Source organism: Rhineura floridana, chromosome 1 (assembly GCF_030035675.1).
Source record: "Rhineura floridana isolate rRhiFlo1 chromosome 1, rRhiFlo1.hap2, whole genome shotgun sequence".
NCBI classification, from domain to species: Eukaryota; Metazoa; Chordata; class Lepidosauria; order Squamata; family Rhineuridae; genus Rhineura; species Rhineura floridana.
Window position 1 is genome coordinate 120,550,059 of NC_084480.1, and position 27,986 is coordinate 120,578,044.

The 27,986-nt window shown below is 39.5% G+C and overlaps 1 protein-coding gene across 1 annotated transcript in view; it reads left to right on the plus strand.

Annotated features, from left to right (window-relative positions):
• DENND4C (DENN domain containing 4C) overlaps nt 1-27,986 on the plus strand; it is a 111,860-nt gene that overhangs the window by 42,798 nt on the left and 41,076 nt on the right. Inside the window, exons 3-12 of the mRNA XM_061630751.1 lie at nt 1,100-1,352; nt 2,413-2,482; nt 3,897-4,066; nt 6,139-6,380; nt 12,329-12,395; nt 13,123-13,181; nt 14,150-14,294; nt 16,180-16,355; nt 24,737-24,837; nt 26,259-26,477. Coding sequence (XP_061486735.1) covers nt 1,100-1,352; nt 2,413-2,482; nt 3,897-4,066; nt 6,139-6,380; nt 12,329-12,395; nt 13,123-13,181; nt 14,150-14,294; nt 16,180-16,355; nt 24,737-24,837; nt 26,259-26,477 — 1,502 coding nt within the window. The remainder of the gene's footprint in view (nt 1-1,099; nt 1,353-2,412; nt 2,483-3,896; nt 4,067-6,138; nt 6,381-12,328; nt 12,396-13,122; nt 13,182-14,149; nt 14,295-16,179; nt 16,356-24,736; nt 24,838-26,258; nt 26,478-27,986) is intronic.

The following is a 27,986-nucleotide window of genomic DNA, read 5'->3' on the forward strand; positions in this document are numbered from 1 at the left end:
GGTCAACAGTAGTTTCTGCCACCAGCACAATGCCACTTCATGCTTAAGTGGTTATTGTTGGAAATTGGGCTATTGAAACAGTAGTTCTGCAAACGTGTGGCAGGTGTATGGGAAATGTGACCATCCCACTGTGGCAGGTCTGGGCTTGATAAGACACATGTAATTTTTGTATCATCTAGAGCAGCCTTCTCCAAGCTGAAGCCCTTGAAGTTTTGGACTATAACTCCAATCATTCCCAGATAGCACAGCTCAAGAGCTCCAGGTTGGGGAAGGCTGCTCTCTGCTGTAGAAAGTACCTTGTCTCCAGACTATGGTATTCTTGCAAAGGTCTGCCATTGGGGGGGGGGGAAAGCATGTGAAATTATTGTGGTCAGGTTGTTAACTGATGTGGACAAGCACATAGACCTCCACAGACAATCATTGCATCAGTTGCCTTTTCACATTTTTCATCTTCTTTATTGCCATTACGTTTTTAAACATAGCACAATATTGTTGCCAAAGTGCATGTTATATTTGCTGTATGATAATAGTAGCTGGAAACCATTTTGTTAACGTGGTGATAAAAACAATTTGGAATCATAATCCCATTCTATTATGAATAGCTGCATAGTTTAAAGGATATTTTAAAATTTGGTTTGTATGTAGTCCAGTCAGATGAGGCCATTTCTTCTCTGATATCACTGATGTATTACTAACAGTGCTTACATCTGCTGTGCTTTCTTGTTTGTGTGTAAAGACTGAGGATTGTTATGCTGCATTTACTGATGCATTTAAAGGATATGGGAGAGTTGGCAAAATGTTTGCAGAAAGGGGTCATGCTGTATACAAATGTTTCTGACTAAGACAGGCATCATTGCACTTCCATTTTTAAATCTATCATCCTGGGTTTCCAACACTAGCTTTGCAGAAATCTAACCCTTTTCATGGAATATTACCAGGCAGTTGGTATTGTTTTAGGCTCATTGTTTTAGGGCTGCTTCGAGGGTCATTATTGGCACTTGAAGTGGATGATACTGGAAGGGTATAACTCTATAGTGCCTTGTCAAATAACGTTTGTGTGTGAAATGTTCCTGTGTCCATTATTCTTTCCTACTTGCAGAGTTTTATACGAAGGGAAGGAATGTTTAATCCCAGGCTGTGAGGTGATCCAGGCTACTCCCTACGGTCGTTGTGCTAATGTCAATAACAGTTCAGCTACTTCCCAGCGAATCTTTATCACCTATCGGAGGGCTCTGGCAGTGCGACCCCAAAACTCCTTGGCTGTTACCGACATCTGTGTTATTGTAACCAGCAAAGGAGAAACCCCTCCTCATACTTTCTGCAAAGTTGATAAGAATTTAAATTGTGGCATGGTGAGAATAATACATGTCTGAAACTTTGGCTTTTTAATGGGGTGCTGGGGCAGAAATGTTTTTGGGGCTTGTTGCTTCTGTTAAAAATGTTTTTAAAAATGTATTTATTGCACTCTTACCCAGTGTACTTAACTGTGAGTACAGTTTGCGTCACTTTGGTTTCCATAGCTCTATATTTCATATTTCTTCCACTTCTGCTGCCAGAATCCATATCTATGAGATAGCCAACTAATTTTTTTAAAGAAGGACAGGGTGGGAGGAAAAAGCAAGTGCTGAACTTTGGAAGACTGCTGGTATTATAATAACACAGTTGAGCTATTTAAATGAAAGTGAAAGAAGTTGATTTTACTGTTTATACTTTTCTGTTTGTTTTCTTCAATGTGGGTGATAAGTTAGTTACGAAAGTCTCTAGTGACTTCAAAAAAATTGCTGTGTTTGAGGTGATCAACACAGAAGTGAAATCCTTTTTCGAAGTGGTTTTTTCCAAAAGCACATGGTTAATAAAATCCACTTTGGAACATCTTGGTGTGGGATTGAATTTTAGAGTCCCTGAAGCTGTATAAAACAGAACAAAGTAGGTCTTTCCTTCTCTCTTTGCCACAAATATACAGATCAGGAGTGAAGTGGGGGGGGGAAACACCACCATGCTGATATATTTATGTATTTTCATAAGGGGCGATTATTTCTAGTGCAGGAAGAAAGTGTTTGCAGTCTTCTCTTTTCATTTGTCTTGTGAGCTTGCAGCCATCAGCACATGCTATACTGATTTGTGATGCCCCTATTTTTTCTGTGATCTCACCTCTAGGAACTGCAGCATCAAATGGGGGCCTGCAAGTGTTAAATGAACCATGACATCAGAGTGAACTTTTTTATCTCTGCATGCTTTTTTTTCAATAGTCATCACTGATTTAGTTGTCAAAGGATATACGTGCATGTGTCAGTAAATCTTTTGAAGATTGTATGTGTTTAACTCTAGAAGAGTTTAAAAATGCAAGTTCTTTTATGGTGACCAGTGCTTGCATGCACACTGATTTTGATGGACTAATTTGTACCTTTACAGTGGGGTTCCAGTGTGTACCTGTGTTACAAGAAATCTGTTCCAGCTTCCAACTCAATTGCATATAAAGCGGGTAAGGCACTTATTTCCATAAGTAGCAGATATATTATGGAAACTTAAATTTACTTAAAATTATTTTACTGCTTATTAAACTTGCCTGTTGGTATTGCTTGATATCAAAGATCTCTCATCATTCCATCTTAGATGCATCCACTTCATTAAAGAAAAGCTTTTGCCTATATGTCATTATTTATATAGCATCATCCTTCCTGCAAGGAGCTCAGAGCAACATACATGGTTTTCTCTTCATGCACCCCCCCTTTTATTTTATCACCCTGAGTGAGGATTTGAGCCTGGATCTCTCCAGGATTCCTTTCTCTCTGTCAAAATTAATTTTGCAAAATCTGCAAAAGAAATGCATAACAGGGCCTGGATTTTGAATTCAAGAATGAACCATGTTCTGTGGAGGTGCAGCAGTCAGAAATAACTGGGCATACTATTTTTATTGACCAAAGATGCTGATGATTTGAAGGCTAGAGTTCCTTGTGAAGTAGACAACAAGACAAGGGTGGGGGGTTGGATTTGCAGACATGGAATCACTGAGGAATCCAGTGCTGTGCCAGCAGATGCAATGGAACTTCTTCAACCCCATCTGCTCCACAGGTCCAGCAGATGTAAACATGCTGCACCTATAAGGCAGATGGACAAGCACAATCGTTTGTTTCATCATGCCAAAGCAGGCACTGATTTCAGAGATGTTGACTTTTTCCGTTACAGCATATCTGTAATATAACTATATTAAATGGCACAAGCAATTGTTACTTGAAACTTTTATGCAGCTCCCATATGGCTTAAAGCCAAATTTTCACTTAGAGATAGAAGTTTATGATACGTAGCTCTTTCAGTGGTTGTAAAAAATGGATTTTAAATTTTGTTTTGCAACATAGTTTCAAATTATGTTACATTGGGTGGATCAATCATGGCGTTTTGCTCCTGATACTATACAGCCTATTCAATTTTTTTGTAGATTGAGAGTGTGATCCCAACTCCCCAATGTTGATAGCTGGCAGTGGAAATAGGAGGAGGCATGGTGCCATTTCCACTGGCAGAGAGGACTCATGGTAGTGGTGAGTTCTACTGTGGCAGAAGCCTACTGGTGGTTCTGCTGCCAGCAGCAGGCATTGGCATGGGAAGACTTGGGATCTTATGTATCCCAAACTCTGAGGATCCCCAAGGGGCCTATCCTCCAGCTCTTCAGCCACATGAGCTTGGAGTTGGAGGAGTAAAAAAGGAGAGATCTCCCTTCCCCCCAACCCCCACCCCCATTTTCTTGCCTCTTCCCCAGCCAACATGGATAATAGGGTTTCATTGACCATTTAAAATTGTTCTGTAAGTTATGCATCAGGCAAAAGCATCTTCTGCTGTCTCCATACAGAGTAAGATAATAGAAAACATGCTTGTATCTTTTTGTTTTCCCTTTTTGAAAGGCTTAATATTCAGATATCCAGAAGATGATTATGAATCATTCCCCTTGTCAGAATCTGTACCTCTATTCTGTCTTCCAATGGGAGCTACCATTGAATGCTGGGACCCTCAAACCAAATACCCATTGCCTGTATTCTCAACATTTGTTTTGACGGCTTCAAGTGCAGAAAAGGTATGTTTTGAACACTGTGTTGTTCTATTTTTATATGTCACAGTAGGAATTTTCTGAGTTTTTTTGTTCTTATTGCTTATTGAATCAAATCTTGCATTGTTCCTTTGGCTATGACCTATACATAGTAGATATATTTCCTCCAGAAATATGTGATCAATATTTGCTATGCTCACTTGTGATAGATTCAGACCACAAGAATCATTTTTCTGCTTAACAAACTAGTCCCTAGGGATAAAATGGGAAACACTACAACAGCTTAATTTTCAAGCACTGCTTTATCAGATGGTAGTGATCTAAAACATCTTCATGTTCTTTAAGAAAACTAACCACCATAGTTCCTGCTCTTTTGGATAATACCTCCCAACAGTTATGATTTTGATTGTTGCTTACAAATGTGTGCCTATTAGCCAGCCTGTAGTGAGATATGTAATAGCAATGGCATACAGCTAAATGAGCTGAGCAAACTGTGTTTGTGGGTCCAATGTGACATGTGGACTGCAGGTTTCAGCACCTTTTGAAGCACTGATAATATGTTAGAAAATATATGATAAGTGGAAAGGTACAGGTAACATAAAGATATGGAAACTGCTAACCCATAGGGTAATTGCTGTACTTTGTATATAGTTATTGCTTTCAAGTGTCAGAAAACAAGAATCAGTCCATTGGGGGGAAAAGACAGATCATTACTGGTAACTAAAAATGAAAGATCCATAAAAAGCTAGTTGGGGTATGCTGTTCTGATCCTTTAACATTTCACCCCTAATACACTGCTGGGAAAAAAAGTTCGAATGAACTGTCTTCCATATATCAAATTTCATATATTACTCCTTTTTTAACACTCTGGGTCATTCAGAAACATGATGCAACAAATTATCCTAAGAATTTGATCCTGGAGATTTCAGTAGTGATCACTGCATGTTACATATACTGCTGTAGTTTACTCATGATGCTGTGTGTTGAATAGCTTTTGTTTTAAGTTGGGATCTTGAATGGATTTTTGTAATGTAATTTCAAAAAACGTTTGAGTGCTCTGGGGTCTAAAGCCACAAAATTGATCTTAAGCAGATTGTTAAAGGGGTTGGGGGAATGATATGAAGCATTTATTTCACAGTATATTTGTTAGTATTAGCTGTTCAAGAACTATTGCATCTAAGTTCTCAAAACAGATGAAAAGTGTAAAATAAACTAAGCTTTGTATTTGCTTAACAAGGCTATTAAAATATATATTTTGGAGGGCTAGAATTTAAGGCCTGAAAGATGCTTGGGTTCTGGTAAATATCTGAGGATAAATGCAACTAATGAAGCAGCTACTGAAGCTGCTATTCTGCATGTCTTCACTATTTGGTGCACATATTCATTTCATTTCATTTCATTTATTTCATTTTTAAACCGCCCATAGCGAATAGCTCTCTGGGCGGTGAACAAAACAAGATTAAAATACAATATTACAATAAAATTACAATAAAATCAGCAACAAGTTAAACGGAAAAAAAAATTAAATGAAACACATTGAACATTAAAATGCCTGGGAGTATAGCCAGGTCTTAACCTGGCGCCTAAAAGAAAGTACCGAAGGCGCCAGGCGTATCTCCACAGGTAGGCTGTTCCACAGTTCGGGGGCCACTACAGAAAAGGCCCTAGATCTAATAACAATCCTCCGGGCATCCTGATGAGTTGGTACCCGGAGGAGGGCCTTGGATATTGAACGAAGTGAACGGGTAGGTTCATAGCGGGAGAGGCGTTCCACAAGGTATTGTGGTCCCACACCGTGTAAGGCTTTATAGGTCAAAACCAGCACCTTGAATCTGGCTCGGAAACAAATAGGCAGCCAGTGCAGGCTATGACAGTGGGCCCAAGCTATTGAGGTCATTATGGGACCCTATAGCAGTGGTGTATGGCACTCTGTGGTTTACTTAAATCATCTGTTCTAACAGGCTTGGGAGGGAGGAATAGAAGAATATCTCTTCCATTTTATGGGAATCAAACTAATGTCCTTCTCTTTCCTCTCCAGTTGCTTGATGTAATTATTTCTGTGGTTCTACCTCTATTCCCCCCCTTCTCCATTCCTCTAGGTGTATGGTGCTGCTATCCAGTTTTATGAGCCTTATTCACGAGAGCTGCTAACAGAAAAGCAGCACATGCAGCTGGGCCTCCTGACAGCTGTAGAGAGAAAAGTAGTTACCTCAAAATCCATAAATTCCAACAAATGCATCTGCCTTCTGTCACATTGGCCTTTTTTTGAAGCCTTCAGAAAATTCCTAATGTTCATCTATAAGCTGTCTGTGTCTGGGCCGCATCCTCTTCCAATTGAAAAGTAAGTGAGAAATTATGCAAGGCTGCTTCTTGTTTTCATGGCTGCCATTCCAAAACTGAATGACAGTTATGTGAAGATGTCCATTCTGGTATGGTGGTAAAGTGTGGCACATCCTGTAAGTTATTGCTGTGGTTTTCTACTACTGAGCCATTACACATTGAAAAGTCATCTGGGTTTTATTCTGTCTCTTGTGTTACATGTGAAAAGAAGGCTATATAGAATGGAGATGGCACAAAATAAAAGGTGGTTTAGATTTCAGTTTTCAGCTTCTGTATATTTGTTAGCTTGCTTTAAGATCCCAAAGCAAAAGCAGTGTAGATGAAAGATAGCCAGTGCTGCAGTTTTTCTTCTGTGTCCCACTGTGCATTGGTAGTTATGTTATATAAGAAATATAACTTTCTGCTGCTTTGTGCATTTTTTTGCTGCTGTTTCCTGTTAGCTTTGTGTTAAAGGACAGAAGAACATTGCTGCCATCACCGACAATGTTATTATCACCATAGTAATTGCAATATCAATGTTTCACTCTCTGGACTGCAATAACCATCCTCTTAGCTATATTACTACTACCAGTACAAATGTGTATTAGAATTGGAGAGCAGCAGTAAATATTTGGTTGCCATCTGTATATTAATTGCATCATAGCTGGAAGGAACTGGCAATCCCACCCCATATATACGGTCTGCCTAGTAAACGTCGCAAGACATCACCCTAAGAGTCGGAAACGACACGCACTATAAGTGCAGGGACACCTTTACCTTTTTACCAATTTACAGTCAGCTGCCCTTGTCCTGATAATCTAGGATATTCAGTTGTAAGTCACAGAGATGACTGCTAAGAGATCCACTTAAGTACTTCTATAGTCCTTTTGTCTAGAGTGTTATTTCAGGCACTTTCACACAAGTACTGCATATATTGTTAAGTAGTCCCTCATAAAGTAAATATTAAAAACCTAGGTTACTTAACACCCAAGAACCAATATAGAGATGGATTTTGGCATCTTAACAATATATAGCTCCTAAGTTATAGTATTACCAATTTTAAAAAAAGCCATGGATGTGATCCCACTATAATTCAACACCTTAGAGTCCCACTGATACAAGTTAAACATATTCTTCACTCTTTCCAGTTGAAATCAGTAAGACTTACAGTGTAATCCTATTCATACTTACTTGGAAGTTAAACCCACTATGAGGCTTACTACCTATTGAGTGTGTTTTCAGGATTGCAGCCTTAAGCACTGACTAGACTGTGCCTCATGTTATAATTCCTGTACATTAAAAGTAAGTGATCTCCTTGTTTGTTTTTATTTTGCATAGTAGTTGCTCTTTTTCTGAATTTTTGACAGTGTTGAAAGCCCAAGAAGACCAAACGTTAGGACTCTTTTTTGAATCTATAATTTTTCCCATAACTAACTTGCTGCACCCCTTTTGTGAGCCCCTGATCTAAAAATAGCATGGAAGGAAATAATGTCATTAGTTTGTTTCTGTTATAGTTCACCAGGAGCTCTGTGATGCAGAATCCTAGCACGTACTGGCTTGCAAACTTAGAGAGAGAATGTATGAATGGCAGCGCACTCTTTCCTGCGGGTGATAAGAGTGTTTTGAATGCTTATGTCTGTATGCACTTGGCATCAGAACTACCGATACAGTACTGAGTTTCCTTGTATTAGTAGTATGAGTGAAGAGACATTTGTTTCCATTTTGGGATAAATGGAGGCCGATTCATTCATAAGCTCCTTTGCAACTTTAACTGGAGCAGTTTAAAAAAAAGTGTTCTGTATTAACAGGTTGCCAGGTTTGTCAAGTACTGCTGCTTAAGATAGTGCTTTCATTGAAGTTTTTAAAATAGTGTTCCAATCGTTATCTAAGAAGAGCTGAGAGCTGAAACCATCAACAGTGTGTTCCTCCTTTCAATTTCCTACCCTTACTGCAAAGTAGTGGTATGTTTCTCATGTCTCTGTCCTCCATCAGTGTCTGTCCTCTTCATCAATTTCTCTCACTGGTGAAAAGCCTCCTAAAGTGCTTTCAAAAGACTCTTCTGCTTTATATCTAAAGTACGAGAGACCCATAATTATGAAGCAGTCATCAGGAAAGCCTTGATTACTGTGTCATTTTGAACCTAGTGCGGATTTGAGAGAAGTTTTGCTCAGTCCAAAGGGCCACAGTACTACAGGACAAAGGAGGTGGGTGTCTAAGGCTGCAATTTCATATGCACTTACTGGCAGAAAGTCTCATTGAACTTAATGTTAATCACACTTGTTTGGAAAGAAGTTTGATTTGAAATATGTAGAGTTTCTTTCAGATAATTGTGCTTGAGATGGAGTTTAAGATGGAATTTTAAGATGACTTGTGATGCTGCATTATGCTTGAACCATCTAAGTCACTGCTGTCAATTTGGGTTGGCAGCAGTTTTCTAATGCCCATCCTTCCCTAACCTGGTACCATCCAGATGTTTTGGATTACAAGCTGCCTGGAGCATGGAACTGATGGGAGTTGTTGTCCAAAACATCTGAAGGTCACGTGGATGGGAAAGATTGTTTCAGGTAAAGGTCTTGTTCAGCCCAGTTGTCCAAGATTTCTCCACCTTTTTTTTTTTAAATGGAGATTAAACCTGAGACCTTTCGCATGTAAAATTCAGTTTCTGTCACTGAACTGTGGCTTCTCCCTGAAAGTCAGTGCAGGCAAAATATGACTTCTAAGATCAGAGTTATTATAAAAAAAAATGCAGATTTTGTTAAGGTTGCTGATTATGTCAGGACAGGTCTTTTGTTCCTTGGGGTAAGGGGTTGCAGGTATAGCTTCTCTAAAGTTCTGCTTAAGCACCCCTGGAAATTTTCTCTTGTCCATTTATTAAAATCTCAGAACTCTGTCCTCACAACTGCAGGTACTCTGGAATAATTTTATTTGTTACAATTATAAAATTGGGTCAAAGGAAAAGATAGTTTTAGCTAGAAATGTATTTGCCAAAGTGAGTTGTGTGGTAGCTGAGTGGTTGACTGAAATGATTTATTCAGAAAGTGTGTGTGTGTGCACGTGCTGATAGAGGTTTCAGTAGGAATGCCTTTTACCAGCCTCTCTTGAACCAAATGAAAGAGATGTTGCCAAACTTAAAATTTACAACTTCTCATGCACTACAGGGCTTAAGATCAAAAGAAGTCGTACTCCAATCTTTTAGTTAAATCAGAGCAATAAATAAATAAAATAAATATCTCTAACTTACACTCTTAGGCAATAATATTTTCACGTTCAAAGATGACTGTTGCAAGAAGCACAGTCAACTTAAAAATAAGTCTGAAATCTATGTTCTACATAAGGAGAAAGTTTATTTTCCTCCCTCTGCCTCAAGTGTGGTCCACTGGACAGTTCTGAACATCCACACGAACAATGTCTAGACTTTGATCTTCTGGGTAGAGTTATAGGCCTAGCTGGTCACCCAAATTTATAAAATAATTTAAGGATACATATTGTTACTGATACCTAGTGTTAACAGTCTCTCATTCCCTTGTGATATGGGAGCTTAATTGTATTGTTAACCTGACAGCCAAGAATTACATAGGACAGGAAAATTCTCCCCACTAGTACTGATCAAAGACTGAGAAACGTTAGGATAGCATGGCAAAGTATATTTGGGTGGGTTTCTGCCAAGGCCGTGGAGTCGGAGTCGGAAGCAATTTTGGGTTGAGTCAGAGTCTGGAGAAATGTACTGACTCCGACGTCAAAATAAAATTAATATTTTAATATTAATTTATTAATATTAATACATTATTTATTTATTTATTTGTTTGTTTGTTTCATTTATAAACCGCCCATAGCGAGTGGCTCTCTGGGCGGTGTACAAAAGGTTAAAATACAAAATCACAATAAAATCAGCCTACAAACAATGAACACAAGCAGGAACAAAAGAAAAGAAAAGAAAAAAAAAGATTTTTTTAAAAATTATAACATAAACGCTTATACATATACAATTGCCATTTATGAAGGAGTCGGAGTCGGACAGTAGAAAAATAGAGGAGTCGGAGTCGAAGGTTTGACATACCTCCACAGCCCTGGTTTCTGCTGGTTCAAATGTTTAATATTTTGTTGTTTTGAATAAGTTTTACTGATATTTTTAAAAATAGAAACAGCGAACACATTTGACTTTAAGCCAGTGACAGGATAATATAAAATAATTGTATTCTATATTCCACAGTTATCCAAAATGAAACGGAAAGTACATACACACACAGACACACACACAATTTAAACCTCTCCCACCCACCCCCGTCCCCCTTATTAGTGTGCCAAACATAAAGGAAAGATATTATACGGATAAAATGCTTACATAAACATTGAGGACAGTGTAAAACAGAAATCAGTTGTGACAATCCAGTTAGAGCACTGGACTAAATTAAATACAAATGTGGTTTGAAGGTTCCCTCATGCATTCCATATTCGAGCATGTGGGGGGGGGTTGTCTGTGCACTTTTTGGTTTATATATTCAATAAAAGAGTGCCATACTTTAAGAAATTTGTCTTTTTTAGAAATTCTCCACGCCACTCTTGGCTTCTCTGTTATAATCTTTTGTACAACAGTCTAATATCAATCATGTTCACTCTGTATTAGCTAATAGGCAATATATTGGGGTCATGCAGTTTGAAGTACATTGAGAGAGGGTGTATTAGATACATTTTGGACTTTTTTAAATTAGAAAGGTAGTGTAGGAAGGAAGCAGCAAAATTTTAAATACTGTAATTACAGAAAAATGACCATGATTGTTACTTCAAAATAAATCTTTAAAACTGAGATCTAACCAAATGTAAGACTATGTGATTTTTATTAAACTAAGTACGGATTGCCTAATCTTTTTAGGGCAGATTGTTGCTAAGATGTTAGGGCTGTTTACTGGAGTGCCAGATACCCTATCACTTCACTCTTTCCTCTTCTCTCTGCCATCAAACACTTCCCTGAGCATACCTGATTTCTGCTTAATATCTCTTATCTCCTTTCTTATGGTCATTTTAATCTGTACTGAGATGGTTTGGTAATTCCTTTCCTCTTGCCATTTTTGGATGATAAGGGCATGTTTCAGATAATGGAAGCTCCTAGAAAGCAGCCTTGTCTTGCTGACTTGCACTTCCAGATTAGTGTTTGTGTTGCAGATGCAAGTAAGGAAAACAGCATGCTGAACGGCTGTTGGAAGACTGGCCATAGTTCTGCATCTGATGAGTAGTGCATATCACTATCATTCTTCTTTTCACTGAAGCATGCTTATATTTAACAAACAAAATAAAAGCAAGGTCTCATGATCTGGCAAGAGCCTAACTTTCAAGATTTCCTGATCTTCCCTAAGTATTTATGCAAGTGCTTAACTTTTTAAGCACTAAAGTTTGCCACCCTAAATGAACCTCTTCCTAAATGAGTCTCTTCACTAAAAAAGTAAATCTACTGTTAGTGGGTTTCCAGATCCTCTGATTGAAAGAAGTGTTTTTCCTTGCATTCTTTTCAAAAAGTAATATAAAATTTTAGTTACACTAAGAACTTGGCTAATGAATCCATATATGGCACGAATCCACCTGGGCACAGCCAGGGAACTCCACCGGCACCCGGGTGCAGCTGAGGCCAGCACAAGTTCTGAAAAAGGGGTGTTCTAGGGGCACGGTATCAGGAGTGGAATCAAAGGGATGGGGACTTATGCTGCATCTTGGCTGCATTAGGCTCTGTCCTGTGGCTCCACGTCCTGGCAGGTGCTATGCCAGGAGAAAGGGTGGCAGAAGGAAACATTACATTTTTTTCCTTCTGCCGAGCACAGCCCACATGCTCCCCTAACTGGGGCTCCTGAACGGAGATAGGATGTGGCAGCCCCACCAGCTGCACTCCTGCTGGCCTCCTCTGTGCTGGATTGCTCTACCCACTTTCAATTCTAATTTGCTGATTTTGAAATAACATTTTCTTAAAAAATGTCTTTACAGGCACATATCCCACTTTATGCACAACATACCTTTCCCCTCTCCTCAAAGACCAAGGATCCTTGTGCAGGTAAGTGAAATGTCCTATACATGTTAATGCTAGTGCGTCCTGCCAACTTTCCTACTAATAACTAAGCATTTGCGCTCCATGTTCCTTTTATCTTTTCTGCGCCTATACATTTGAGGCATCATGGTGAGAGTCAGGAAGAAGGTGTCATATTAGTGAACAGTAAATGTACAACACCAGGTTTGTCTTCCACATATCAAAGCAGAATATCCTAACAAAACAGCATGTTAGTCCTCTCAGAGTTAGTGTAGCTTAGTGACTAGCAGAGCAATCTTATGTGTGTCATTGTTTTCTGTGGACTTGTGAACCAAGAATTTCCTTGTTTGTAGCAGTTCTTTGCCTTTGCCATGAACTCATTAATAGACCTTAGGCAAATCACTCTTAACATCAGCCCCCCTCCTGCAGCATACGGAAAGTGATGCTTACAAGGTTTCCCTTACAGGGATTATAAGGATTATTAAAATAACATTTTAGTATTTGAGCACTCTAGTGTGTTATAGAAATCTGCTTATTATTATTATGCTGGTAGTGCTTGCATGTCTAGTTGCTTTCTCATGCATGAAAGAGAATCTCAGAAAGCAGTCTGGGGCTTAACCTAGTGAACAGGGTTGTATTCCTGGTCATACAGTACTGTGTATCACATACTTAATTTGTAGTTGATTAGAATGTTTAGAATGTTTCAATCTGTTTTCTGCCACCTGCTCAATAACTAATACTTGCCATTTTGCAGCTCTCTGCACATGATGCATTAATACTGTCTCAACCAGTTTCTACACCCTTACCACTCAGGTAACAGTAGTTGATAGCTACAGTATTTTGGATCAATGATGGATGAAAGCTTGACGATACTGTGTGTGTGTTAAATTACTGAACATTAATGAAAGAATGCATGTACCGTTCATCAGATTAAAAACTTAAAAGTGTGAGTGTGTAACCCAGTCACAGCTGATGTCAGGAAAAGCAGAGTACCTCCCTTGTGTGCATGTGAAAGCCTATTCAGACTGTTAAAATAAATGAGAAGTGGCTTTTGAAATTAAAATTATGCTTTCTGGGTGCAGATATTGCAAACTAATACTACTGAGCATAATGACAAAACTAACTATATTTAGCGAATGAAATCCTGGGTTTAATGAAATCCTGGCAGATAAAAAAGCCACTTACCTGCTAAATGGGCTTTAAATGTGAAAAATAGTTGAAGATCTGATAAACTATTGTCAACAAATTTAAAGCCTGATCCTATGCTCTCCTGTAAAGTAGTTTCCGGGCATAAGGCTGGGTTCAGCAATGCAAGTGTCAATGCAGCAGGATTTCTTTCAGTTTCACTGTCACTGAGCTAGGCAGCCGCCGCCGTTGTTAGTACTGCATCTGAGAAACTTGGGCAAAGTCTATACACAGGAAGCGGATAGCCTCTACCATAACTTCCTATTGTACCTACAGCAAAGCTCACACTGATTAGTGTAGCAGAGTTATTTGGAGTTGGGATAAATGAAATTGATTTAGATGGCACCACTTCCTTGCCATGCATAGGATGTGGCTGTAACTGCCACACCACAACCAGAGACTTTCCCTGTAACTATACAGATGAGGATAGATGGGGGTTGCCAGTATCGCTATCCAGCATGTTGCTCTTTATTGCTGGCTGTGTATTATTTATTAAATTTATATCCCGCTGTTCCTCCCAGAAGAGGCCCATAATTACTGTTGTAACTATGAATAATGAACATTGTAGTCCTGATCTCATTCTAATCTCAACCTAGCGGAGCAAACTTCAGCACTCTGCTAATGAATCTTGGACCAGAAAACTGTGCCACTTTACTCCTTTTTGTACTACTGGAAGGCAAGCTTCTGCTGCACTCTCTCCGACCAGCTGTGCTGACTGGAGTAGCTGAAGCTGTGGCAGCTGTAAGTATGCTACGTTATCTTCTAAGGTGAAATGATTATGTTTGTGCAGTCTCTGTAGTGTCCCTTTCATTTCAGTAGGCAATCTATTCTATTTGTTTCATTTTGACTACAAGGTTTGAGTGGTAAAAGTTTGTAAATCTTCGCAAGTTCTATGAATTACCAAGTTCTCTCTGTTTTTTAAAGCTATTCCCTCTCTACTCTCTTGCCTTTCATACTCGGCACTTCTGAAGTTTACTGTTTTCAGAAACAACGTAGCACTGACCTTGCCATAAAATGGATTATACCATCAAACTTCTGTGGGGAATGCATAAAATGCTAGACAGTAGTACTTTTTACTACCCATATCGGGACAGGTGAGGCACAGTTGGAAAAGTAGCTTGTTGAATCTTGCTTACCTAAAGGGAAAGGATTTTGTACTAGAGTAGCCGAAGTGAATTTACAGCTTTTTGTTATTAAGGAGCGTTTAAGTTCCTGAGAGACAACTGCATCAGAACAATTGCAGATTCTGCTTTTTAAAAATATCTGCAATTGGAAGAACTCTGTTAGAGATGAATCTAAAATCCTAAACCTTACAAGCTGTAAATATATGTTCATCCATTTTTTTCAATATCCATAGCAATTTTTTAAAAAGAAGTCATGAGATTGGTAGAATATCACAGCTGTATCCAATTGGTGCCCTTCTTTCAGCACAAGGGCTTTTGATCTGATGGAGACAACCACTGCTGGAAGAGGAAGAGAGATAGTTTTTGCCTAATCCCCTTCCTCCTGTAGCCGTTTGTCTCCCTCCCCCCAAAAAAAACCTGTTGTGGAGGGTCTGCGGTGGGGGAGATGTGCAAAATTCACCTCTCCTCCTCTTCCATTTGCATATACCTTGGAACAAGAGGACAAGAAGTATCAATCGGATTCCATCCTTAGGAATTTCCTTATTAAAGGCAAATAAAAGAACAACCCAGTTATATGCTATCTTTTTAAACATTGTTTCTGTGCATGATGTCCAATGCTTTTGAAGAATAAAGACTGTGCATCGTTTTCCAGTTTTCTCTGTTCTGGATTGTTAATTTTACCAATATAGGCAAGATAAATGAAGACTGGAACTTGACATTCTAGGGTTCCCAAATTCTTCTTCCATAACCTAGTGTGGAAGGGGAAAAATTAACTCCTTCTTTCAAGGTATATGATAGCCACTATTTAAAAATAATTTCAAAGGCAATTTAAAAATCTTTATTGTATCTCTCCAATTGTACTCTAGGCAAAATTAATGATGCATGTCTCCTTATATTTCATAGCTTTTTAAAATTGCATTCAGATTATAATCCTTTGGTAGGACCCTACAGCTTTTAAAATTACCATTGTGCAATGCATAACGTCAGGAACTTCTCAAATAAAACATTTTAGTGATATTTCCCTTCTCTTTGAGACTTCTTTTAATAGTCCTATGAATTGTCCATCTTAGCCAAGCCATCTTACAATTCCTTCTTTCAGATCAAAGTGAATGTTGACTCATTTTCAAAACACTAGTCCAATGCTTGAAGTGATCAGTTTTTTAAAAAACTTGTTTCTATGATTGGCTAAAATTATTTGAGCTACTCCAATATTACATACTTCACAGTAAATTTGTGCATTTGTTGATACTTGATATCAGTTAGTTTATTTTTTTCATACACACCACCCCATCTTAAAGCTAAAGTTTCTGTTTAATGGACTTGCAGGAGTATTAACAATTATTAAACAACAAATCTGAATCTTTGATGTGCCATTTTGAGTTAGCTGGTATAAAATGCTACTGCTGTTTCTGCTCTGATGGTCCATATTACTAGAATTATTTAATGTTACATAGTTTTTGTTGTCTTTTTAATATATGGGTTTCATTTCATTTTTCCTTCAGATGATTTTTCCATTTCAGTGGCAGTGTCCCTACATCCCCCTCTGTCCTTTGTCTCTGGCAACAGTGCTCAGTGCTCCTGTCCCATTTATTGTTGGAGTTGATTCGCGGTACTTTGATCTGTATGACCCACCACAAGATGTTGTTTGCATTGACTTAGACACAAACATGGTGTACATGTAAGTGTTTTTTTCTTTTTGTTTTTGTTTATATTTTCTGTCTTGTGTGTGTGTGTCTGTGTGTGTTTTAAGGTATTAATGTAAATTTTAAATCTACTTATTTTATTCATTTTATTCAATCCCTTGGACTTAAAATAGATCAAAAGCCCATTAGGTTCATGTAAGTGCTTCCACTTCCCTACTGGGCCAGTTTTATGGTTAGTTTTGTGGTTTTTGTCTGCTCCCTACTCCTCCAATCAACTATAGCTTCTTAATGCCATTTCCAACGTTTTAGGAGTAGCTTGTCTGTTGGGGTGGGCTGCTCCTTTATTTTTAAGGTGCTTTGGAGGAGAGCTTCAGAAGCTTGGGGGGGGGGCTTCCAGCCAAGCTCCTTTTGATCCAGGACTTAGAAAAACTAGTAGAAGGAATGCCAAAAACTAGTACAGTGAAAAGCTGAGTCTTGATTCCAAAAGGCCAAATAGAGAAGGCTTTGCAGCACTTCTGAAAGAGCAAACCTAATGAGAGCAGGAAATGGAAGAATGTAATTCTGCTGAAGGACACCCTTTAATACTTAGTCTTTTGCCTCGCTGACAACATAGGCCTCTTTATTACCCTAAGGGATGCACCGAAATTTATCCCCTACTATGTCTGTTTCCTTTTGTTGTTGTTCCCATATATACACTTGGTATGATAGGGATTAGATCCTCTATGATCCAGATTATAACCTACCTTCCTACCAACCAAAAAAATAGGAAAATTAAGTATTTTTTGGAGAAAAACTTGAAACAATATTTATAGAAAAGATTACTTGAATGAGTGGTTTTCATCCAAAGATTCACAAGTGGAATTCCACTTGCACAATTGAATTTTCCTGTTCCCTCTTCTCCATTGGAGCCCCTTCATTCCCAAATTCATTCTTGAGAGTCAGAGGAGCCTCCAGAACAATGCGGGGTACAAGAAAAGGAAGGAATTGACAGAAATGTGTGGGCACCTTAAGAGCCGTTCTAGATTTAAACCAATTTTCCCTTGCATTTTATATAAGGTGATAGAACTTAAATTACTGGAAACAAGTATTGACATCACACAATGTTCAGGCTCCCCAGTCAATAGGAGTTTTGAAAAACATTTGATAAAAGGATAACACAACCTCTAAAACAGTTCTATAAATTGCAATTTAAATGAAGCTAATGAATGCTCCTGTTTCAGTTTAAACTTTACTTGATCATATCAAGTTTTTCAACAGTGCACATCACTCATGTGGAAAGGTGGTCAGCTGTGGCAGAATTGTTTGGTACCTTAGTTCTGTCTAGGCCTAGTGGGGATGGTGGTGGTGTTGAGCCTGAAGCATGCTTCCAATCTCACCCTAGAGTCTTGAGGGCCAAGTAACAAGTGCACAGGCACCCTAGTATTAAAAACAACCCTTTTAGGGTATTATTTCCCCCTCTTTAAACCTTCTGGTGCTTCCTCTTTTCCTTCTGCATGTGCTTTTAAAATTCAAAACTTTTACAAAATAAAATAACAAAATTACTTCATAATTTTTCAACAGTCTTGAGGAATATTTTCAGCAACTCTGAAGGCAAGTTTATTCTTCCATATTAGAATTGCAGGATTATTAAAACTGCCAGGAGCCTACATGATAGGACAAACAATAAAGCTGTGCAAGATTTCATAATAAAAATGGCAAGAACCTACCAATGTTTGCATGTGCATTTTTAGTTTTATATTCCACCTCCATAGCATCAACATGAATTTTCTCCTCTTCTGTATATTTGGTTAATTTCCTTTTTTTAATGTCAGGTTTTCATGCAATGATAGGAGAAAGGGTGGGGAAAACTAAGAAAATATCATTGTAAAGCTACAGATGACAGACTGGCCAGCTGCGTGATAATAGAAAAATGCTTTTGTTTTGTTTTGCTTTGCTTTTATACATACAACTTTGTACTTCTTCCAAACAACAGCAGCCTGTCTATAAATGCGTAAAATAAATTATAGAGAAAGAAGAATTGGAACTACATAGGTTAGATTCCAGATCAATAATGTTTTCATTTACAAATATAAATTTAGTGTAAACATTAATGTTTTATAGAGGCCTGATGTTATGCTATTTTCCATGTCAAGTGTTTTTTAATGAATTCTGTACTTGTTTTATTTTTATTTATTTAAAATATTTCTATCCTGCCCTTCTACCCTATAATAGGGCACTCGAGGTGCTAGAGGTGGTCTCGGCTGTACGGGCATTGTCCCCTGAGCTGGTAGTGCTGGGTGACTTTAACGTGCATCCCGAGGCCGCTCTCATAGGAGCCCCTCGGGATTTCCTGGAAACCATGGCTTCCTGGGAACTGTACCTAAGTAATACTGGGCCCACCCATGTAGCCGGTCATGCTCTCGACCTAGTATTTGTCCTGGGAGAGGAGAGAAGTGGTCTGAAGTTGGGAGTGATCCATGCCACTCCTGTGTCATGGTCAGACCACTACCTGGTAAATATGGACTTCTCGTTGCCATGTCCCCTCCACAGGGGTGAAGGACCTATTAAAATGGTCCGCCCCAGACGCCTGATGGATCCGGATGGATTCCTGACTGCACTTGGGGAATTGGAACCTGCTGAAGGTCGCCCGGTCGAAACCCTGGTGAAGGAGTGGAATGTGGGGATCACCAGGGCATTAGACCAGGCTCCGAAACGTCCTCTCCCCCTGAATAGAACTCAGCTAGCTCCATGGTATACACCGCGGTTGCGTAGCTTGAGACAGGAGGTGAGACGACTAGAGCGCCAGTGGCGGAAATCCCGCTCCGAAGATGTCCGGACACAGGTTAGAGCAGCAGTAGCTGCCTACCAAGTGGCAATAAAGGTAGGAAAGAAGGCTTTCTTTGCTGCCTCTATTGCGTCTGCGGAGTGTTGTCCCAGGAGGCTGTTCCAGGTGGTCCGAAGCCTGGTCGGTCCAGTTGCTCAGGAACCCTTGGAACAGTCAAAGGCCTCCTGTGACCTATTAGCAAAACACTTCGCTGATAAAATCGAACACTTACGGAGCTCGATCCCGCACGCCGTGGACACAGTCGATGAACCAGAGTTGGCCAGTTGCAAGCCGGTAAATTGGGATCGGTTTCGGCTTCTCCCTTCTGAGGAAGTGGACAAGGTGCTTTCATCTGTGAAGCCAACCACTTGTCTTACTGATCCTTGCCCTTCGTGGCTCCTTGTGAGCTGCAGAGAGAAATTGGGCGAGGGGATCAAAGCGGTGGTAAACGCATCCTTGAAAGAGGGTGTGATGCCATCAGCCTTCAAGGAGGCAATTGTAAAGCCCATCTTAAAGAAGCCCTCCTTGGATCCCCAAGTGTTCGATAACTTCCGCCCAATTTCGAATCTACCATTTCTGGGCAAGGTCATTGAGCGAGTGGTGGCCAACCAGTTGTCAGCACACTTGGATGAAACGGATTATTTGGATCCATACCAATCGGGTTTCAGGACTGGTCACGGAACTGAAACAGCCTTGGTCGCTCTGGTTGATGATTTGAGGAGGGCATTAGATAGGGGAGAATCCACCTTTCTTGTCCTCCTCGATCTCTCAGCGGCTTTTGATACTGTCGACCACAGTATCCTTCTGCTTCGCCTGGAGGGATTGGGAATTGGAGGCACTGTATTACAGTGGTTCCATTCCTTTCTCTCCGACAGGTACCAACAGGTAGCGTTGGGGGAGGAGGTATCAGACCCTTGGCCTCTCAATTGTGGTGTGCCACAGGGCTCTATCCTCTCTCCCATGCTATTTAACATCTATATGAAGCCGCTGGGAGCAATCATCAGGAGATTTGGGCTGCAGTGTCATCAATATGCGGATGACACTCAGCTCTATCTCTCGTTTAAATCTTCACCAGAGTTGGCTGTGGAGACCTTGTCCAACTGCCTGGAATCCGTGAGTGGATGGATGGGAAGGAACAAGCTGAAGTTGAACCCTAATAAAACCGAGGTACTACTTGTGGGGGACAAGAGAAGGTTGGGTGACATTGACCTGAAGTTCAGTGGGGTGAGTTTACCCCTAAAGGACCAGGTCCGCAGCCTTGGGGTTGTGCTTGATTCCAGGCTGTCCATGGAGGCTCAGATTTCGGCAGTGAGCCGGGCAGCCTGGTACCAACTACACCTCATACGAAGGCTGCAACCCTACCTTCCTGTTCATCAGCTCCCACTGGTGGTACACGCCCTGATCACCTCTCGTTTGGACTACTGTAATGCGCTCTACGTGGGGTTACCCTTGAAAACGGTCCGGAAATTACAACTTATACAAAATGCGGCAGCTCGACTACTTACGAATAGTCGCCGCCGAGATCACATCACACCAGTGTTGTTCGACCTACACTGGCTTCCAGTTGTTTTCCGAGCCCAATTCAAGGTGTTGGCATTGACCTTTAAATCCCTATACGGTTTCGGCCCAGTTTATCTCACGGAGCGCCTTCAGCGCCACCAATTATGCCGCCCGACAAGATCGGCCACACAGGGCCTTCTCTCAATCCCGCCAACAAAAACAGCCAGATTGGCTGAGAGATTGGCATTCTCAGTGGCAGCCCCCACTCTTTGGAACTCCCTCCCACAAGATCTCCGGCATGCCTCTTCCTTAAATGTATTTCGGAAAGCCTTAAAGACCTGGCTTTTTCAGCAGGCCTTCGGGGTATCCGGGGAGGGTTAATTGATATAATTGTAATGCCTCCTACCCAGTTTTAATATTGTTGTTGCAGATCTATTGTTTTTATTGTATTACTGTATTTTATTAATTGTATTTTAATAATTTTGTAAGTCGCCTAGAGTGGCCATTGGCCAGATAGGCGACGAAGAAATTAAATTAATTTATTTATTTATTTATTTACAATAAAATCACACACATACATTTGTTTTGGTTGATACTATTCTGTGACTAGAAAGGGACAACTTTTCCTTGATCTTGAGTACATTGAACTTCCTTCCTGAGGCCTAGTGAGTGTGTCATGCCTGCTCTGATTTTCTTACTATTTTTCTTAGGCAGTTCTGTGGCTATTTTGTGATATGTGATGTCTCAGTGCAGCTCTGCTGAGGCTTGTCGTGAAAGAATTGTGGAGCTCTGCCTCACATGGATCCAGAAAAGAAAAGCTTCTGGTCATATGCAGTAGGATTGCAAAAATATTCGTCAGCAGGCTGCTATTTGTCATGCCCTCGTACTCCCTCTCCTTCACTCTGTATTGCCTAGCCTCTCTTTCTGGCTACAGAAACTCTGATGCTAGCCCTGAGAGCTTGTGAACAAGCAGAATTGTGTATCAGTTTAATTACTGGTTATTTCAGTAATCTTTACAATGACTCTATAAAATTAATATTGTGTCCAGATTTCAGATGAAGAGGTTGAGGCTGAGAGATAGTGGCTTGCTTAAGACCACCTAATACGTGGTAGAGATGAAATTTGAACTGTGGGTGATCCTTGTTCATAACCCTGTCTGTCAGCCTCTATGATACATTAACTCTGAAGCCTTAGATTTTTGGAAATGCTATGTAAGAAATCCCAGAGACTTATGGATGTGTTTATCCTAACTTAGGGTTATGTGCAAATCCCTCTGTGTTAGAAAGCAATGTGTTTGTGTGTTGAAAGTAATATCTTGGTGCTGCTGATATGAATGGCATGCATCTTACTGTGTACAATAAAATGGTATATAGTATCTTGGTACTGCAGGTTCCAGAATAATGCATCCCCATCATGTTTTGAGTGGCCACTGCATATAAACTAACAACTGCTGAGATGACCTTGCAGTGAGAAAAATTAGTGGAAAAGTAAAGTGCTGTCACAGACAAGACACTTGTCATAGATAAGCGGGTCTTCTGTATCTAGTGCTCATGGCTGTATTATAGTGTAGTGATGGAAACATTACTAACTGCCAGAAAAATGTTGAATAGCTTTCATTCACCAGACATCCTCTTCATTGTCCGCCTTCAGTTGCTTTCAGAGCCTATTAGCAGAAACTGTTAGTGTATATATCTGATTAAGGCGATTGGTCAGTCTTTCTCATCTTAGATTTTAGGAGTTTTCAGGTTAATTACAGGTTAATGCATTTCTGTGTTAGGGAGAAGTAACAATTCTTATAGTAGCCCTGACATGTCTTTATAGTGGCTTCTCTCTGTCTCTTCCATCCCCAAACTTCCTGGACCAATAACTTTCTTTTTCTGGACCTACTAAATAGAAGTGATGCATGAGCTATTGCCTTGAAAGCTGTAGTCACTAAATTCTTTAAGATGCTTCTAATAATCTGTTGATGTTCAGATAACCGCACAACCTGTAAAAATGTGTAGGTAACATTTAGTATGAAGGTTTTATAATGTTATAGTGATACACTGTGTATAGATATCTAGAGAGAGAGAGAGAGGTTTGAAAGCAACAAACAAAATTTCACCCAAGCTTGCTCTGAATCCCTATAAGGATTCAGTTAATCATATATATATATTCTGATTCTGGCTTAGCTGTGAATATATTTAGTCATCTTTGAGAACCCAGGTCTAATTGTAAATGCTCTCCTCCTAAACAAGGACATGGCTTGTTTTCAGGACTGTTTAATTTGATTGTCCAGTCAGCCACATTAAATTTGTATTGTGTGGTGAAGCTTTTGCCCTCCCAGTTCTAGCTGCTGTGACTTCAGAAGCTGTGATGTTAGAAAACTGAACATGGAACTCAAACAAGGCTGCAGTCCTACATAAAGCTGAATTGCTTAAATCCCTTTGACTTTAAAGTGCTTAAAGCAACTCAGCTGTATGCAGGCTTGGTACTGCACAGCAGTTCAGATCTGCTTAAGTAAAGAACTGAATTGAGCAGTGAATGAACCAGGGTCTGTATTTGAATATACTTCTACATTTTACTATTCACCTTAGCAATGGTTATGCATGACCATAAATATGTCTTGATCAACAACATTTCCTTTCTTGACTTTCTTTTTTTTAAAAGTCACGTACTATGCTTTTATTTTGCTTCCTATGATGCAACTTTATTTCTTTTAAATGTTGCAAAATTTTCTCTCAAGCACCATGAAATCTGAGTTTATTTTTGTCGATCAAGTACTTACTGATGACCAATTCCAGTGCTGGTCACAATCCAAAAAATGAATATGTATATATGTAAATGAGCCACACATATAGCCATTCCCCTCCCAACAACAAACATATAAAACTATAAACCTGGTTGCAAATGCAGTTCAGCTGGCTTTGAGGAGACTGCAATTTAACACAGAAAATGCAGTTACTTGTACCACGGATAAAGCCACCATTAAGAGCTGTCATGTGTATTGTTATTTAATTTTTGCAAATTGTATTTTGTATTGTTTTATTGATGCATTTTTATATTGTATTTTATGTTTGTGTTTTTTGTAAGCAACCTTGAGGGCCTTTGGCCAAAAGGTGGGGTATAAATAAACTAATAATAATAATAATAATAATAATCCTGCTTTTTTTGCTGTAGCAGTTCCCCTACAGAACACACAAGCCTCATTTTAAGCTGCAGAGAAACTGGGAAGCTGTGTACTGCAGCTGTGCAGGCACATCTGTCCCACAAAAACTCATTCATTCTTTACATCCTGGTCTTGCTCTTGCATATAAAGTAGGGATTCCTCGATTTGCAAACATAGATATGGGTGTTTTACGAAATGACAGGATGCTGATTGCCTTGACAGGTTTCCGCACTCCTTTTTTCCAACAGGTGGAGAACCTGTGGCTCTCCAATTACAGATGGACTCCAACTCCTGTCAACCCTATCTAGCATGACTAATAGTCAGGAATTATGGGAGCTGTAGACCAGCAACATCTGGAGGGCCAAAGGTTCCCCACCCCCGGATTACAGCATTTCTTTCTGGGTGGCAGTCTGTTCCCAAGCAGTGAACCCAGGAAAAAGCATGCTTGCTGCTTTCTAACATTGGTAATAATATCTGAGAAAGAACAATATACAGTTCCATAACTGTTTTCAACCTGAATATTTTCAAGACTCATTAAAATTAAAAATCTGATGATATAAAATTGAATGCCTGTCAGATTTAATTGTACCCGAGTGATTTCTGCCCCACCCTCTGGGAAAAAGCAGTGAAAATGTAGAATGTGATTTGTAAAAATGTAGACACTGAAATATAACGTTAAGTAAATCAGTGTTGGAAAAATGCCTAAATCAAACATAGAGAAAAGTTGTACGTCCTGGGATTAGATCCAAATTCAGTTGAGAGAGCTCTGTCACTTACTAATGAAATCTAATAGCTGCTGCCAGATGTTCCACTTTGAAAAAACAAAAGGTGCTTGGGGGTGGGAGGTGAGAGCATTTATATTTCCTTTCTTGTTGGACATTAAGAAAACCTAGAATGAAGCAATACATTTTCCTTCTTTAAACATTTCTCCATTTGATTTGTGTGTGTTTGTCTCAATCATATAGATCAGATGATAAGAAGAGCATGAACTGGAAACAGCTTCCTAAGAAGCCATGCAAAAGCCTTCTCAGCACCTTAAAGAAACTGCATCCACAACTGGCATTAGGTAAAACATGGTGCAGTGAGAGAAAAAGGCTGATTTAAGGAAAAGAAGAAAACTGTTATTGTTGGGCAGACTTGGAAGCTGAACTGCGTGCTTCCCCACAACTTAGCATAAAAGGCGTCTGTGGAATTGTGCTTATTATACAACAGGGTGGTGGGTTTTTAAGCACCTAAACTGCAAGACCTTTAATCTACTTTTAAAATGTCTTCCCTTCTCTGCTGCCCTATCTCTTGTATAACATTAATAACAGTTGGTTCTACCTGGAATTGATTGCAAAGACTAAAATAAAGGAAAGAAAACCCTTTATATTGTAAGAAATATAAATTATTACATTTTTATTTCTCTTTCTCCATAGAGTTCAGTTGCCTCTTCTCCCTCTCCCCCATTTTATCCTTATAATAATCCTGTGAGGTAGGTGAGACGGTGTTTGCATGTCATATTAAACCATAGTTAAAAATAAATTATGGTTTAATGTAAATGAGCTGCTGCACACTGCTCAGATATACCTGCTTTGCTTCAGCTATTGCCATGCTGAGGAGGAAACAAACCAGAGACTGACTTTGCTGTATGTGTGAACCAGAACTCCTGATTTGTTTCTTTCCAAACAAACCACAAGTGAAAGCCAAGATTTGTTCTTGGCATACTGGTCGTGGTTTGTTTGGGGAAAACAAATGACGAGTGCTGGTTTGCACATAAAGCAAAACCAGTCTATAGTAGCAGGAGTGGGGGAAGAGAGGATGTATGGACATTTGAGCAGAGTGCACTGGTATGCACCGTTTTGAAACTATGTTATAATTTGAAATTCAAACCAGGTCAGTGACACTGAAGGGATTAAACTCCTACTGCCTGTGTATTTACACTGTAGAATTGGTAGGGAAAACTCATCTCTTCTTTTGTGGGTCCTTTGCTTGCTTCATATCATGAGCTATAGCTTGTCTGCAATAAAACTGCTTGGTTCTACTCAAGTGGAAAAACACTATGGTGCATTCGAGGTATAGCTCTTCTTTGTACATCACATTTTCCTGTTTCTATGGTAGAAAGTGTCAGGGTAATGATTCTAAAGGGGATTTTCTTTTGCGGTGTGGTTACTGTTTAGAAAAGGCTTTAATTTTGACACTTAATGCTAAGCCAAGACACAGTTCAGTCTCACTGACGTAGCAAGCACTATTATTTCACAGATGTGTTGATAAAGGGTATGACAGAATAGCTTGATATTGTGGATGAGGCCACAGGCTATGGTTATTGGTAAAGTTGAAATTCAAAGCAATAGAGATTTTAGGTTCCAAACTCCATCAATTCCACTGTTTCTCATTCTTACCTGGTCAATCATTTCTTGACAGTCAACCTTGACCAAAAAAAATCTATCTGGTGAGTTTTAAAAATCCCCTTAATTCAGTTTGTCTACATCCACCCTCTTATCACAGTTCACAGAAAGACCCAAGAAGGCTCGGCAGTAGAGATGACACCTATAGAGGCAGATTTCTCCTGGCAGAAAAAGATGACACAATTTGAAATGGAGATTCAGGAAGCCTTTCTACGTTTCATGGCATCTATTTTAAAGGGGTACAGAACGTTTCTTAAACCAATCACCCAGGCACCTTCAAATAAAGCTACGGCTGCAGATTCCTTGTTTGACCTTCAAGGTGAGTTTTGAAGAGATTATGGATACTGGTTGAAATGAAATTCACTAATAGGCAAAAAACCTTGCGGTTTAAGAATGTACCTATAGTCCATAGATATTTCTATCAAACTTTAAAAAGCAGGGAAATTGGGCAGCTATAGTGAATGCACCAGGGGAGCAGGAGACCTGACCTCCTCTCTGAGATAGTGGACTGCCCTACAAATTGGTCAAAATGCAAACACCATTTGAGTTGGTCTTTCACAGTCCAATGCACTTGCTGTGTAGCTTGGAAGAATTTGGTAACGTGCCTCTGAGCATATGGTGAGTGGTGGCAATACCTGCCATCTCCAAAGATGGAGAATTATATTTTTGTATGTTTGTTGGTGTTCTTACTTTGCTTCTTTCCTGTCTTACTAATGTTCCTACAGAGAATCTAAACTAGAAAATTTTATTTCCCTCATTATTCATCCTAGAAATCTGTGTCAAATTTATTTTTATTAATTTCAAGGCCTTTTTATTGGTCATTGTCATATGATGGTGAAGACAGCCTTTTGTGTTTCAAATTGTTGGTTATGTTCTATTTCTATTTTGAGTGCATTAACAGTTGAATCTGAAACTGCAGTTTGATGTAAAAGCAGACTGATTCCAATATGTTGCTACTGAAGCAATGACTCTAGCTATTGGAAAAAAGAGGATGCGTGTTTTCAGCCTGCTATGTTTAAACCACTTCACTTAAGGCAAGATGGGCACGGTCAAAAACATACAGCACACTTAGAATTTTGCTAGAATATATTTCACCTCCCACTGTTTCATCTTGTGCAAATTGAGACACTCCTGACATCCACTGGAGATTATTCTGCAGAAGTCAGTGCCATTATTCCACAATTATGGTTGGATTTTTTTAGTGTAAATTTTGCAAGGTGTTGCTGTACTTCACATATTCACAGAAATAGAAACAAATGAAAATGATTTCCTATAGGAAACTTAACTAAAATTGCAAAGTAAATCAGACATATTTAAAGTGACCATCTGAACTATATCCACTGTCTTAATAATGTTGCTTCCTCCCTGCTAAAACAAGATCAGCACAGCACATGTCTTCTTTCTATTATTTGGGCTGATTGCAGGTGTTGCCACCACTCACCATATGCTCAGAGGCACATGTTACCAAATTCTTGCAAGCTACACAGCAAGTGGATTGGACTGTGAAAGACCAACCCAAATGGTGTTTGCATTTTGACCAATTTGTAGGGCAGTCCAATATCTCAGAGAGGAGTTCAGGTCTCCTGCTCCCCTGGTGCATTCACTATAGCTGCCCAATTTCCCTGCTTTTTAAAGTTTGATGGAAATATCTGTGGGCTTATAGGTACATTCTTAAACCGTAAGGTTTTTTGCCTATTAGTGAATTTCCCTGCTTTTTAATCTGGGAGGTAAGAAATGGGATCCTTTGCAAGTCTGTGAGAATGGATTGATCATTTGCATGCTTATTGAGTTCAGTGGGATTTACTCCCCTGCAGTCATGCTTAGGATA